The sequence below is a fragment of the Aythya ferina genome (genome assembly GCF_964211825.1).
Source record: "Aythya ferina genome assembly, chromosome: 3".
Classification (NCBI taxonomy): Eukaryota; Metazoa; Chordata; class Aves; order Anseriformes; family Anatidae; genus Aythya; species Aythya ferina.
The window spans coordinates 28,397,696-28,413,718 of NC_140298.1; the positions used below are offsets into that span (position 1 = coordinate 28,397,696).

At 37.1% G+C, this 16,023-nt stretch overlaps 1 protein-coding gene across 9 annotated transcripts in view; it reads right to left on the minus strand.

Annotated features, from left to right (window-relative positions):
- Nucleotides 1–16,023, minus strand: part of CEP170 (centrosomal protein 170) — a 101,110-nt gene that overhangs the window by 76,187 nt on the left and 8,900 nt on the right. For all 9 annotated transcript variants that reach the window (XM_084512264.1, XM_084512268.1, XM_084512269.1 and 6 more), the window contains exon 2: nucleotides 3,350–3,495. In XM_084512264.1, coding sequence (XP_084368390.1) covers nucleotides 3,350–3,454 — 105 coding nt within the window. In that variant the 5' untranslated portion in view covers nucleotides 3,455–3,495. The remainder of the gene's footprint in view (nucleotides 1–3,349; nucleotides 3,496–16,023) is intronic.

The window sequence follows — 16,023 nt, forward strand, 5'->3', positions numbered from 1 at the left end:
TGATGAAAATTAACTCCATCCCTGCCAGAATCAGTACAAAGATCTATCTACAACTGAATACAATTTTAATCACAGTGTAACTGTGCTAAGAGCTGTACGCATATGAAGAGGAAAACTCCATATTCAGTTAAAATAAATTTGTAGCTTACATTACTTTTCAATACAATCCATACTACTAAAATGTATTCTCAGAATACAAAAAATACTTCTTTTGAAATAAATCTGTATTATTAGTAATATCAAAGTTATTTATTTTTGTTTCCAAGGATATAACTCCACCATCAAGATCCAAAAGGTTTTCTAAACATAACGCTAAAAGAAGGGGAAAACGCAGGAAGGTGGTGTATTGGAGAAGCTAGTCTAATACAAAGATTGAATACCACATTTGAATACATTTACAAAATAACACAGTTAAAAGTAAATCTGTATTCCCAGGCCTGAACAAAACCCCTAGTAGAAGAATAGTGGTCAGGCATAGATCTGAGGTCTAATTCTATAAAGCACACAACAGAACTGAAATGCTTTTTAATAAGGCTTTTATAACATGCTTTCTGTCAAGAGATTATGAATAAAAGCATTAAATTCCACTTTCTTTATCATGCATTGTCCACATGCTTTGCAGTAAGAGAACAACCAAGTTGTCAGGAGTGGAATGGAAGGTCCTACACAAAGAGCTATACATACAGAACAAGAACACATTATCAGCTTCTCCTTTGGTGGGTTCCTCCCCCCTTCAGCAATTGTGGTGTCAGTCATGCTGGCATGTAGACCTAACAGCAGGCTACAAAGAATATTCTCAAAAATCACCAGGCCCCTCAATTCTTTTTACTATCCCTAAAGTCAACAGAGAGCAACTAACATCCATAAATGACTGGATTCTATTTAAAATATTACTCAAAGAGGGAGCTGCTTTTGGAGGTGATGATGACTGAAGTTCTGTAAAATGAAAGAGTAAACGCTCGAGTGTTAAGCTTTGCTCTAAAGACTTACTAGCTGAAGACGTGGACCATTAAAACCTAAGTTATTTACTAATGAGAAAACTGCAAAATCAAATGTACCACATATGCATTGTGTGAGGAAAAAGTACCACACGTTCTCCAGCTATGGCAAAACTTCAGGAAAATAACATATAGCAAGGAACTCAGCCTTGGTTTGCGTGTATAAAGCTACAAAAATCCTTCCTAGGAGTGTTTTAAATCCTTCATTTAGGTAGCAGAAGGTAGAAAATTATGTCAGCCAGAACTCATTTTGTTAATCTTGGTATTTGGTTTCATATGAACTGTTAACTACCTATTGGACAGCGAATTCTTGGTCTTTTCTACTCAGCTAAACAGATCTGCAGTAGTGTATATTATATACACATTGTCTACAAATCGTTTTGTTGGACAAGAACAGATCTATGGCTGGCCTGATGCCACAGTGACTTGTAGGCAGCCAATCCAAGTGAATACTAGAATACTAAAGTAGAATACCAAGTAGAATACTAAAGGATTAAAAAGTACAATAAAAATCAGTACTGTGGTAGAGATGGGAATATTAGGAATGACAGACAAAGAAAAACAGTTAACAAAAAACACTAAGTGCTGAGAAATCACCGTCTTTAAGAAATTGCTTCTACTTTCCCTACCATCTATGAGAGAATTCTGCCTCTCTAATTTCATACTGAACAAAATTTTACAGTTAGAGTAACAAAAGTAACAGTAGTTCTTGCAATCAACATAAAAATATTATAATGACGTAATGTCAATAGCATCAAGCGAAAACACATATATGTGGATTTTAATACAAAATTTGTAGAAAACTAGTCATTTTCTAGAAAGTTGCAACTCTTAACATTCTTCCTGACATGAAAAACTATTTGGATTAAACAGGGAGTAAGTTATTGTTGGGAAGAGGAGGTGTGAACCAGTTTTCTTACATACCTAACGAGACATAAATTATTTGAAGCATATCACTACTTTTACACTGTTGCAACATTTACATTTTTCCAACCTGTGAACAGTGTGGTCACGTAAGGTATAAAATTATCATTTAATTCCCCACCTTAAAAAAGTGGAGATTGTTGTCAGTTTAATGACCTAAAGCAGAAAAAGATGCGTACCAGTGATGGATAGAGAAGGAACAAAAGGAGGAAGAATAGGAGAAAGAAAAAGGACAACAAACCACAAACAAGCTAGTGGAAAAATAAAAGTATTTTGTAATTATAATTTCTTGGGTGGGAACCAATGATGTGGGATACTTTGTTGTTGTTGCCACCTTGTCTTTTTTTTTCCCCTTTTAAAACAAATACTTCTCACAAAATACTCCATACTGACTTTTTTTTTTTTTTTTTAAAGACAATTAGGAGTATTTTCAACTACTTTATAAGAAGACAAAGTATTTCTATCACTAAAACCTTTTGGATAGATTCTGAGGTTGAGAACCAAATGCCTTTTACCTATAGAAATTACATTCTCAGTAATGCACATAAAAGTAGGTTTCTAGGCACTTCATTTGCAAGTGAAATTCTGATTTGGCCATTGATGGCTGCATACACAATTCTTGAGAACAAAGAGTCTACAAGAAAATATTTTACTGAGCGATTTGGACATATGGAAGTTTAATCCTTGTAAGAGTTCTACAGTAACCAAAGACAAGATTTTTTTTTCCAAAATATTACCATTAGCCATTCAAAAATAAATATACTGGAAAGAAGCTCAGAGGACTTCAGCTTTGATAAGGCAAAGTGTCTGCTGTATAATAATACGTAGTAATAATACATAATAATACAGTTACACACCTCCTTTAAGTGTTCCCCATAGTGATCCAAAAGTTGAGGAACCTACTTAAAGCATTAAACTATTTTGACTAAGACTTGTCTTTTTAGAGTTAAAATGAAACCATTACTGAGACTGAGTCATTCAACTTCCTTAGAGATACAGAAATACTCTTCTCCACTAATTTCATTTGCCTTTGTGCAAGATCAGGACATGGGGATAGAGTTGCATCAAATCACGTGACTAAATTAGATTACAAGTTGCAGAAAAAAGAAAGCTCTTTTCAACAGCATCCAGTGCACTTAGCATTATCACATATTACAGAGCACACAGTTTACTCATCATGCTGCAAAATTTCTTTAATCATCTATTTCTGCATTTTGTATGTGATTTATATAAAGGAAATCTGATCCCCTATGCTTTGACAATAAGCGTATGATTGATGGCAATATATTCAAACTAACTTTTCCTAAGAACACAAAAGATTAATCAGAACTACTGCCCCTCCCAACATCTGGCAAGTTTCATTTTCAAAAGGAATACAAAACTGGCTCAAGATTGAGCAGTTGCATATGGAAGGCTGATGCAATTACCTGTAACATCAGCTCACAGTCATCTCTTCCAACAAAAATCATTTCTCGTGGCAGCCTGTGGCGGGTGCCTCCACTGCTCACCAAAAACCAGGATGTTAAGCTCATTTTCTGCTTAGCTGATAAATCCTTGGCAAAGCTACGTCATCCTGCAGCGAGACAGAAAGAAAAAGGGACAGAGGAATTCATTTTTGGTTATTTTTAGCAACAGTTCCTACTCAGCAAACACTGAGCTGAATATCTAAAGCCTCTGAAAATACAGCATTTCTCAATAGCAGGCACTGAATCCAAGATTGGAGGAAGTGACAAGCTACAGATTTCCATAGTCTTGAGACTTTGCTTCATGCAACGAGGCAAACTGAATGAGAGGTAAGCTTCCTCAAAATAAATGAGCAGCCAGCTAATGCCAAAGTCATACATCAAGTTGTCAGAAAGCTTTTAACATTTAACAGCTTATTATCAAGATAGTGAAGCATTAACGTAGCAATTACCACAATCAATAAACAGCATGGCAAATGTTCACAAAAGACAGCAAGTAACTTGCACGTGTGGCATGTCATTACATTTTCATGTGAAGAACTACTTAAATTCATTCCATTTTAAACCCAGGTTCTCTGTACAGCACTAAATTTTGCTTCTTATTTACTGTGAGATGTTCTCAACAAAACTTTAATCTTGGAAATTCGTCAGAATACATTTTGAATTGTAAACAAAAACGAGCAAAATGAGCAATTTAGAAGTTAATTGCAAGTAACAAAACTGAAAGCAGTGTTCCTATAATACTTTAGCTTAATTTACCAAACATGACACATATCATCAAACAAAAAAAAACGTTTAGCCATTTAAAATGCCATGAAAACACAAAACAAAAGTTTGAAAACTCAATAATAGTACTTTTATGGAAAAGTTCTTCATGTAATATGGCCCATTTGACACCAGATAAAGCCATGATGAAAAGCACTCTCCAAAATTATTCTATAGTTGATACTGGGAAAGTTATCAACCACCGGAGTCACATCCAACTATGATTTGGAATATGTAAAAGCTTAAAAATCTCTCTTCAAGATAAAGTAAGGCAAAGCAATCATTTCTTTCATTCATTACTACTCTCTATTCATTCAGGGGAGCTGAAAATAAAAAGCAACAAGTCTGCATTCCTTTTCAGTACCAAATAGGTGGTATTTCTGGACTTTTATTTATGCCATTTAGTGAAATTATGCAAGGGTAGCAAATATACTGTAAGTAGACACAAGCCTGTAGCAGATTTGAGCATAATCTGCATAATAATAAGAATGCAGTGAGGTTCTCAAACCCAGGAATAAAGGTAAGTACCAAATAAAATGCCAAGCCAGCACTGCCCCATAAGGCAACCTACAGCCATGGAGAGATCCCACAAATTACAAGCCCACACAAAGAGGAACGAGTTACAGCAAAACTGCATCTGAAAGTGACACAAGAGGCCACAGTAAGTTGAAAGCTTGCTATGGCAGTGCTAAAAATGAACCAGCAGAGCCGTAAATCCAATTAAAAAAAATTGAATTCAAATGAAGGAAATTAGAGGATTCAATGCGGTAAATACTTATTCCATTAAAAGGGTAAATAAGCATTTGCAACAGAGCTCCTCATATACAGCAACACATATGATAGGATAATCTTCCCATTACAGCATCACAGCAGGTTCTTCAAATGAAGCCTATGCCTACTTAATGTTCTCCAACTCAACAGAAGAAATCATACAGCATCTCTGTCCTCCCTTACAATTACAAATTGCATTTACAATAATAACTTACTAGATGAGTTTAAATTTTAGTTCAGTTACCAAACAAGGATTTTAATAATTGCAACAGCTTATTCAGCGGTTTTGAAGGAAATTAACCTTTATATTTTTCATTTAACCTACTTTAAAAGTAGAAAATAAACTAGGCCAATCAAATGACACCTCTGAATTCCTTTTAAGAAAGAAACAGGAAGCATCAGAAATTGCCAGCCTAGGTTCCCACTTTTAACAAGGAAATTAAACGGACATATTAGAGCAAGCATGCTGATCAATATCAAAACTCATTCAGTTTGTATTTTACTGCCTTTTACATCTCCTATCTACCGATATAATACCATCCTTACCATTAGGCCTTCCTGCACTAATAGCGAATTCAGGAGAACTCTAAGATGATATAAACTATTTTAAAAAGTTCATATTCAAATACTAGATTTTAGTTTACACAGATAGACTGTCAATAAAAACTCCGTTTTTATTTTTAAAACAAACAAGTAGGTCAACAACAACTGAGCTAGAAGGAAAAACAAAATCTCCAAACCTCCTGCAAATGATAAAGCCTGACAACAAACAGATTAAATTAAGCTATCTGAAAATAATTTTTAAAAAGGAATTATACAGAGCAATCATTGCTGCACAGCTTGGCAGCACATTTGTAGTTAAAAGCCCATCACCATTTCTGTCAAACTTAATATTGTTGTTCTTTTCAAACAGCGCTGTCTCAACAGTGACAAATCATCAACCCAGATACATATTTTATTTTAAAGTACTCTTTAGAATAAACCAATGCCTTTGATCAGCAAAGCTCTGCTGAAATCGCACATGGCAAAACTAACTGAAAGTACAGGATACAGTATCAAGTTACTTAATATCAGAAGAAAAAAAGTGCGCTGAAATTTTTGTATGAAACCACGCTGTTCATTAGTTACATAGACAGTATATGAACAAGTGCATTGTGCCCTGAAAACTTCGTGAAAGCTTAACAGTATTTTTAATACACTGCTGTGTTAAGTATTCTGGCTGTAGTGGAGAGATTCTGAGCGATAAGAGGATGAATGGCTGCTCACCGTCTAGGAGATACCGAATTAAATTACTACAGGACAGGTGCAAAATCATCATAAGTGGCTCTTTACACAGTGCAAATTTAGGCCATGGTAGTTCTTGCAATTAAACGCTATGGATACTAGAAGGTTACATTGGGTCAAAAAGCGATAATTATTCAGGGAAGAAAAAAATATCCTTGTGCCTATTAAATCCCATTTGTGAGCCAGGGAGAAGTCCCCTGGTCTCGTCCTAGCGAATGTGCTCCCTTCCTTATAGAGCCTGTGCTTGTGGGGAAGGCGACAGAAGCCTGGAGGGACCTGTCGGTCCTACCTCAGGACAGACTGCCCCTTTCAGCCAAAGTACTCATCAGACATAGTAGGATTTCCTCTCAGCAAAGCCAATTTTAAACCCTGTATTGAAACATTTTATTCGTCTTTGCTAAAAGGGCAGCACTGTGTTGCAATCTTTAACCCAGGAAAGATTTCGTTATTGAGACTCAATCATCCAAACCAATGCTTTGCCCTAGATACCCTGGAAGTCTGTTTCTCAGACCTCTATTACAATTGTGAAACGTTTCCTCGTCTGCAGAAGAAAGAGCATTTTATGGCGAAGGACGATGAATTTCAAAAGGCAATAATCAGTGTGTAAGAAAACACACACGGGTAATAAGTCATTTGAAACAGATGCAGCAGCAAAGGGAAATTGGCTACATCATCCTGTAAATATAATTCAGCCCTAACAACTAAAGCCCTACATTATGTCGCCAAAAGATGGGTGTAACCAATTTCAAATATGTCTAGAGAAACATTGCCAAGATTACAGTTTTGATACAGTAATGTTATTGTAAGCAAAACCCCTTAATAATCTCACATTTGAGCAATCTGGAGTCTACATTTCTGTATTTGCCTGTAACTGAGAAGATCCAACTGTTTCCTCCAGCTAGATTATTAGCAAGCACTGAGATGCCAGTCAAACAGAGAAGCAAAAAGCTACCTTTAAAATTAAAGCTAAACCTAATATACGCCAAGATCAGGCTTAAGCACCAGTCTTCCAGATTAAAACTGAAAATCATATAATTTTAATAGTACATAAAATGTACTGTACAGCAATGGGATAATTATTTAGAATACTTTAAAGTAACATTCAAAAACACCTCTGCATCAAGCTGATACACAATATTGACAATCCCTACATTGCCCAGTATTTGCTGCTTTAAGTTCCTGTTTCCAGCTGCTAAAAACTTCATTAAAATCTTCTTTGACATGTAATTGTGTATTCAGGTGAACCTTGAGAAGTATTGACTCAAACATTTTTGAAACAAAGTAAGTGAAAGAAATTCGATGTTACCAGTGTAAGAAATAGTAACAATAATAGTTGGGAGAAGTACTTGATACATGCAGATTTGTAACTGAAACGTGACAGGAGGCCTTAGTATCAGTTTGTACCTTCTACTACTGTTCCTGTGCAAATTGATCCAAACGCAGACAAGCAAAAGGCTTTTGAAAACTTCCTATGTGCAAGTACACAGATAAATTCTCTTACCATCTGTCTACACGCAGCATGCCCTGCGTTTGCCTTAACTACTGCTTTTCCATGCTGTAGTGACAGTCTGAATGGGAACCAGCGCCCCATTGCCCACTACTCCCAATTCAGCCACCACTGATGGCAAAGCACGAAGGCGAGGGGACAGCAGCCGGAGGGACAGGCTGCCAGGCAAGGCAGTTGAGCAGGAGCCAGGCAGACTCTGCAGCCAGGACTCGAGGAAAGAAAACATCAGGTGTAAGTCAAGGGAGAAATCAGAATTAAGAGAGTGCTAACGGCATTGGCAGTGACTGGAAAAGACTTCAAGCTGATTCCCAAGTCACCAAAAAATGCTGTGAGCAAAGAGTGCCCACTGCTGCTGTACTGACTGTCCAGAGAAGTTGAGAATGCCATGGCTGGCAGGTCTATTTTTGACTGAAACAGAGAAATCTATGCTATAGAAAGAAAGAAGCAAAGTGAATGTAATTCCAACCCTGACAAGACTACAGTATCAACACAGCTGATACTACAAAGTATTCTATAAAGATAAATGATTAAAATCAAGGAAGTTAAGTGGAAAACTCCATAATAATATGGAGTTCTACTCTGTAAAACACTCTGAGGTGGGGCAGTATCACAAGGGGTGTTTCATATGCAATCATAATTAACCTACTTACATACAGCATTCAAAAATAACCTTTAAAATATTATGCGGTGGTATAGTTAACCAGGACCTCTACCTTATTAAGGTTAAAACATAAAGCTTGACGATCAATTAATGAGGGTGGTTTTGTTTGTTTTTTGTTTTTTTTTCCCTTCTCCTCATCAATTGATTGGCCTGTACTTATTTATCACACATCACTAAAACCTTTTGTGAATTATTAACTTCCCACTGACTTTATCTGCCATGCTCATTGCCACAGTATGAAAAAGTCACTAATGCTTATGGCAAAAGCTCCACAACATCTTTGTAAAAGGTTTATTATAAATGGGAAACTATAGAGGGTATCTTTCTTTTAAACACTGAAGTACCTTAATATTGAACTATTTAAGCTCTAAAACCAACTGCACTTCATCTTAAAGCAGCTAGTTTTATGCACCACTACACGCATTCTCATTTATTTTTACAGTCTAATATATTTTTGTTAAGTCACTGAATGCCTAATCCTTTTGAAAGTAAGGCTAAAGAGTGTGGGCGTAAGCTGGTAGGAAAATTAGGACCATCCTTCCAAAACAGAAGGCGATGCTCATCTCTCATCGCAGGGCCTATAAATAAAAGAATTCATTCTGTACGGTAGCTTCTAGATGTCTGAGTCATGAAACTATCCTTGGTGTTTTTTGTAATCCACCGGTTTCATGACTGGCACAGCCGTCATCCCAGAAGTGGAGAGAAAGGGTTCCACAAATTTCAGTCTCTTGGCTGAAGCTATTCTCACCAGTTCCTAGAGTTAGCCCACCAAGGAAATTTGCTAATAAAGAGGTTACCTTGTGCAGGGAAAAAACACCTTTCATTAGGAACTGGAATTCAATTCCACTGAGACTAAGGCTACATAAGCAGTGGTGGTGCACAATGTTGCTCCTCGATGCTCTTAAACCCATTGAAAATTAAAGAATTTTAGGCTAAAGATAGATGGCAATTTTTGTTGAATTTATGGACTTGCTGAGGTCACAGACAGCGTAGTTCAGAAGGGGAAACAAGATGACTTTCAGCCTTGGTCCTTGCTTGCCAAGCAACACAGGACACATCTATAGAAGTGTAGCACAGAAAAAGACACCACCCAAATAATGCTTGGACCACCGTGTCAAGTGGAAACACTTTTCACTTTGCAAAGTTCTCTGACAATATCCATATAGGTTAATGCAAATATAGGCATAAAAAGCTACAAAAAAAAAAAAATTTAAAAATTAAACAACTCAATGGAAGTATAAGCAAGGTGGGTTATGTTTAAAAGAAAAACTCTTCTGTCACTTCCCACAGAGATGAGCTCACATGCTTATGAAAATTGACCAAAACAATCCCAGATTTTCAAAAGCTGTCCAACAAGCAGCAGTTGCTACATTACCAAATATTTCAGTGGCTGGAAAATTCAGCTGAACAGATCCCTCTGTTCTTAGAAGCATCCACATGGCATACACAGCCCTGAACAAGAAAGTGCTCCTGCTCACATGGGAACTAACAGGAATTTTTATATAAAGGAACACTGGCAAGTTGCATGAAAGTTTTGCACAATTACTGTGGAGTTACACTGGTGTAGCACTGCAGAACTTGATGGCAAGCATGAAAATTGGCAAAGTGGAAGAAAACAGAAAATCCACATGAAGAAAAGTGAAGCATCCATTCAATTTACCCTATTTATTCATTTGCTTTTAATATTCAATTGCTTAAGTATGTTCAGGACAACTGTCCCTCTTGCTAAACCACAACACCTTACAGGAAAATCCCAGCCCTTGGTCTGCTGGCTTTTCATAATAAATTTAAGACATAAGGCAACTGAACAACAGTCTTGGGTTTTCATTCTGCTTCTGAGGTATGACTTTTTCCATCTTAGCTCAAATCTCTGAATGTGGCCACAATTCCTTGAAGAAAGATCATAAATTCATACTGAAGCCTTATGTTTCTTCTAAAACCTCTCTCAGTGTCCGTCTAGAGATGTAACCATGCCAAATTCTACAGAACAAGGGAACCATTGAGAGCAAAGAACCCCTTCTTAACCACTACCCTGTAAAAATCCTCTCTTTTCCTCTTTTTGTCCCCACCTCCCTTCTCTTTTCTTCTCATTTTTTGCACATGGAGGGGGAAGAAAGCAAAAGGCGGCTATGTAAACTTTTTGAATCTGAGTCTAGAAAATCATTCAGGTCTTCTGTTTATGGGCAGATAAAATAGTTCACTTGCAACATCTGTGAGTTCTGAGATTCAAAAAAGGTATTTTTGAAAATAATTTTGAGATTCACGAGAAGAAAAAAAAAATATAGTCAAACAGAATAGAAGTGAAAACCAGTGCAAGTAAATGCATTTACTGCCCATCAGGAGACCAAGCTGAGCTACCTCCCCCCTTTCAATTAATGATATTTTTACTAATATATATCCAACACAGGTACTTACCCACTGCACAAGACCAACCAAAACAACAAGCACTGGCATTCCTCCCACTCACTAAAGCACCAGCAATGTATTTCTCAGGGTGTCTGGCTGGCAGGGGAGCACTTTCAGCGAGGAAACTCTGAATTCCCTGGGGGGTCCAGTCTGGCACCCTAGGGCCAGATTATCACATCAGCCTCCTCGGTAGCATTTGTGGGAAGAAGCATTTCTTCCCTGATATTTGAATGACAAAGGGGCATAAAAGCATTCTAGTTGGGCATGAGGCTAAGGACAGAGCAAGATTTTCCTCCTGCATTCAAGGAGTTTAAGGTCTCCCCAGAAGGCCCCCAGATAGCCCCCTCTCTCTGCAGGTGCCCCCACACATCTGATGGAGGCAGGAGGAGAAAGCAGAGCAGGAGGCTCTTGCCCTCTGCCAGTCACCCGATAGAAGAAGCGCACTTCTCTCCTGTGATGCGGCTGCACAAACATCCTCTCCCTCCAGTCCAGGGCAGAATTACATCTATGTTATTGTTGTGACACACAGGAATAGCTGTCAGAACAGCAACTGCAATAAAACCTTTCTTTCTGCCAGCAGTGCAGCTGCACTGGAAGTTGCTTGGGTTTTTGAGTTTGGGGGACAGGAGACAACAACTTGTGAGACTGTATCCTGTTTCGTTTTTGATGTGATAAAGACAAAAAAAGCCCCCAAACTTTTCTTTTGCTACTCTGTCAACATCAACATACAAATACTGCAAAAAAATATATATATGAAAAAGTCTTAATAACAGCTAGCAATCAATTGAACGTCACAATATGCAGAAGGATATTATTTTCATAAACAAACAACCAGGATGTCTGTAACAATTATGAAGCCCAACATTAAGACTTCCTATGAAGTGTAAGCAAACTCACACAGTGGAAACTATATCTCCCATTTGAAGCACCCTTAGAAAGGGAAGTTAAATGTTTCAGGAACTATGAAGACAGTCATGCTTTATTCCCTACCATAGAAGTCCCCTTTGAAAAAGCAAACAAACAAAAAAAGCAATCAAAAGCAGCAATTCCTACTAGAAGCTAGGAGATTAAACTGTATCAAGAGCAATTTGCTGGACTAAAGGTGATGTCAGCAGATGAAAACAAAGACTTCAGCAACTCACCAAAACAATAAAATACTGGGTATCTTTACCAACAGTACTGGTAAACAGCAAATTCTTAAAAAGGACTGATGAGAAAACTTAGCACAGGACTGAAGCTGTACATGGTTGGTTACTGTCTTTCACAAGAATCGTAATTCTTTTCTGCATATTGTTGTTATAATGATCAGGGGTACCTGAGGGTTTACAAAACCAAAAACTGTAAAATTTTAAGGTATTGTCAGCCTAAACATTAGATTCCATACTGTTAAAAGCATACTCAGTTGTTAGTCATGAGGATAAATCCACTCTCAGACTTCAAAAAAGCTTATTCTAGCCTTTGATGAAGATAATAAGGATATTTTGCATTTATTAAAAGGCAACTGATGGCAAATTTGCATTCCTAATCTTTACGTGCATGAGAGAAATGAGCTCTCACGAATGTTCCTCTTTGCAGCCTTCCTACACTGAAATGCAACACTTCCAAAAGTTGCTTTCAATAAGAAGATAAAACAATGAGTAAAGTAATGACTGCCTATAAAAATATTTTAACTTATGATCAAACAATCAAATGTTCATATTTTGTTCATTATTCTCATTCTGACTAAAGAAATGCATAAGGAAGAGTATTTTGAAATTTTCTTATTTCGCCATACTTAAACAAGGCCAGCTATACAGAGATTAACTTACCAGCATGCTAAAGAAACAAGCAGGTTAAAGAAGCCATAACCAAATTGCCTTTAAGAAAAAAATTCCTTTAATGAAAGCTTCAGAAATCCTTCCTTTCCCCTATTCCCTTATCACACTATATCATCAGATTATATAATCGCCAAGAAAAGCAAACAGGAAAATAAATAAAATAATTGGGCATTGCATTCAGGCAGAATGTAATCAAGATGTAGTCAAGTCCTCATCCCACATTTCCTGTTGTCACTGCCTCCATCATGGAATAGCCTGTGTTATTTTGTAGGTTTTGTATGAAGGGCAGGTTTATTTGCATTGGCTAAGTACTGACCACAGTCCCGACCAGCACTGAAAATACAAACACCGCTTTGCAAAGAAAATTGGACCTTTTGACCTCCCAAGGGTGGTGATTTCATTTTCCCCCAAAATTGTGAAATATATGGAGTTTATTCCACATCCCAAGATACTTAGTAAGATTAAATTACATTCAAAAGCAATGCAGATTTTTTTCTTCCATAACACAAGCAATTACTTTCTTTGTGGATATGAAGGTAAGTACACTCTCCAAAGGGGAATAAAACAACCAAACAAAAAAGCCAACCAAGCACATGTATTTAAGTAGTTTTAACGTCTATCTTTCAGATTCCAGTCCTGCTGTACTTCCTGACCTGGCACACAAACACAGACCACGAGAGCAGAAGCACTGGAGGACCACTGTTGCAGTCAGCATTACTGATCTCCACATCCATTCACCGTGTCACAGATAAATCACATCAAACAGGTATTCAACTGTTAATCTTTGCTACATCTCCACGGTGTGATGAAAAATGTATTTATCTTCTGAAGTTAGGCTCATACAAAATATTTGGTACATTCTACCCTCTCCCTTATGGAATGCTTTGGAGCTTTTTACAATTATTCTCAACAGCCAAGTCCACAGATGTATTTTTCTTGGAAACACACTGGGTTGTTTGTTCCAGGATCTAGTAACACAGGCCCTACACTGGAGGGGGAAAAAAGGAGAAAAAAAGTTGGACGTAGTTATTTTGTAAAACAACCAGAGGCTCAAAATTTTGTCTCTTCAAAGGTATAAGTGATGCGTGCTCTAGGGAACCTTCACTGTCTCAAGATGGGGGTAGCGTGTTTGCATGTTCACATGTAATAAACTTCATTTATTCTCTGTCATAATTATGCTGTGCTACAGTGGTATTCCACGGACTATTTAATATAATGACAAGCTTAAAACCAAAATTCTTTAAAAATTAACACAGTCGCTATGACTTACAGAGAGCATTTTTTTGTGTTTGCCATTTCTCAGTCTCAGACTGTAATTCAGGATCACATTATGCACTCAATTTTTAAGAGCTTCTCCTGATGGGTAGTATCCTTCCTGGGGATTCATATAAAAATAGAGTAGAAAAAGGCTTAAAGTGTCTTATATTTAAACTATTTTTTCAGTTCTTCAGTCACATCCTTTCTCCTCTCTCCTTCCCATAAAATTAAACTTCAAGGTACCACAGACAGCACAAACACTTTCTCACTGTAAAATCATGTGAAAACAGCTGCCAGAAAAGCCTCCACAGTTAGCAAGATATGAAGTAGGATAAGACGTTTGCACAAACAACAAGAATACCCACGGTTTGAATGATAAACATAAGCTACTGCAAAGATTTTAAAGTGGCATAGACTACACTTCGGATTTTAAAGCAGTCTGTAATTAGTACCTAGGAAATGGCTTCCCTGGAGAGAAGCTATTCCACATTTGCTTGCAGCGCCTGCTCATTCCTTTGTTGTGTGCAGCTAAACAGGAATATAGCTACCAGACTACAGCATGGCAAAGTCTTAATTAAAAAGTCTTAATATTTTTTTACACTAGCTCTTATTTATTAAATATGTTCAAACAATTGTGTGTGAGATTGTTGCTATAAGCTTATTACCAAACACAGTGAGTATATACAGCCTGACACTTTTATGCAAGGACTCGTCTGAGCCAGTGTATTACAATCTCTCAAGCAAATTACTATCATAAGCCCTTATTGCTACGCAAGTAGAATATTTTCAGATGGACATTTATAAGCTGGTTTACAAATGACTGGTGATAATTTGGTTTACAATTGATTTGGTACAACATTAGCATAGGTTCTGCAGACTACTACGATGTAAGTCTGGTTAACTTTGGAACATTTGGAGACTACTGGAAAGCACTTCTATTATTACACTGAAGTAAATATTTTTAATGGCTATTAAATGCTTCCAAGCACTTTTTTCAGTAGACAGATATCTGTAATTCAAGTAGTTCTGCTGGAGGAAACCTATGTGGATTTTCCTTTGTAAGTTCAGTAATTGGCACCTTCACTTTAGTAGCCTTAAAATAAAGGACCAGAAGGAAGAGATGTGAAAGGGAAGGCTAAACGGGAAGAGCCCTGACCTCCACAAATGCTGCTGCAGGCACAGAACCAAGAGGAAGCAGAGCTCTAACCTCATCCACAAAAAGGGATTGAGTCATCCCTTCTACCAGCATTTCAGTGAACAACTGCTGATTTGGTGTGTTCCCTCCCCCTCCTCCTTTTTTTTTTTTTTTTTTTTTTTTTTTAAATCCACAGTTACTACAAAAGTCTCATTTTATGTTTCCAACACAAAGATTTGACTGGGAACTTGGCTATGTTCAGCTACATTAAAAAAAAAAAAAAAGTCAAAGGTATATTAAGCAACATTGACCACATGGCTGCAATTGATATAGTCTTCTGGTTTACCAAAAATATTTTAAATCATTTATCACCAAACTAAATACAGACAAAAACATAAGAAGTTGATTAAGACTGATCATCACCAGTTCCCTCTTTTGAGGCTGGAACGATTCATTTCCTCTGTTTGTTAAATCCCTCTATGTTCCCATGGTATACAAGTTAGTATTGCTATTGGTGCCCACCAAGCAACATCGCTGTTAGCTTAATAGATTACAACACCTAACATCTTAGAATAAATTAGTGCTGCATTTCTGTGTTTGTTTGTTTTGCCTTCGCTCTTCCCAGACTTTACCTCTTGTATATTTCCCATTTAAGAGATGGTAAATATTTACTTAACATATCTGTCACAGATAAGGCTAATATTTTCTCATGCTTAATCCAAAAATAGCCCAGTTGGAGACTTCATTTTTATTTGTCCCCAGACGTATTTTAGGAGGTATATTGCTCCCATCCAGCAAGAGCGTGTATTTTTTAAACAATTTAGGATTTACGTTTTTTAATTACATTGTCCTTCTGCCACTCAGTAACTAAAACTCTTACTGAAATATTATTTAGTTGCCTGAGCAAGTGTGACCTAAGCAGCCACTCTTTATACCATTCTCTCCTCCTAGCAGCAAGCTTTTAAGAGCTGAAGAGACTCTGACCAGCTCCGAGAGAAGGAGGGCTGAGTACAGATCAAGTTCATTGTAGAATCA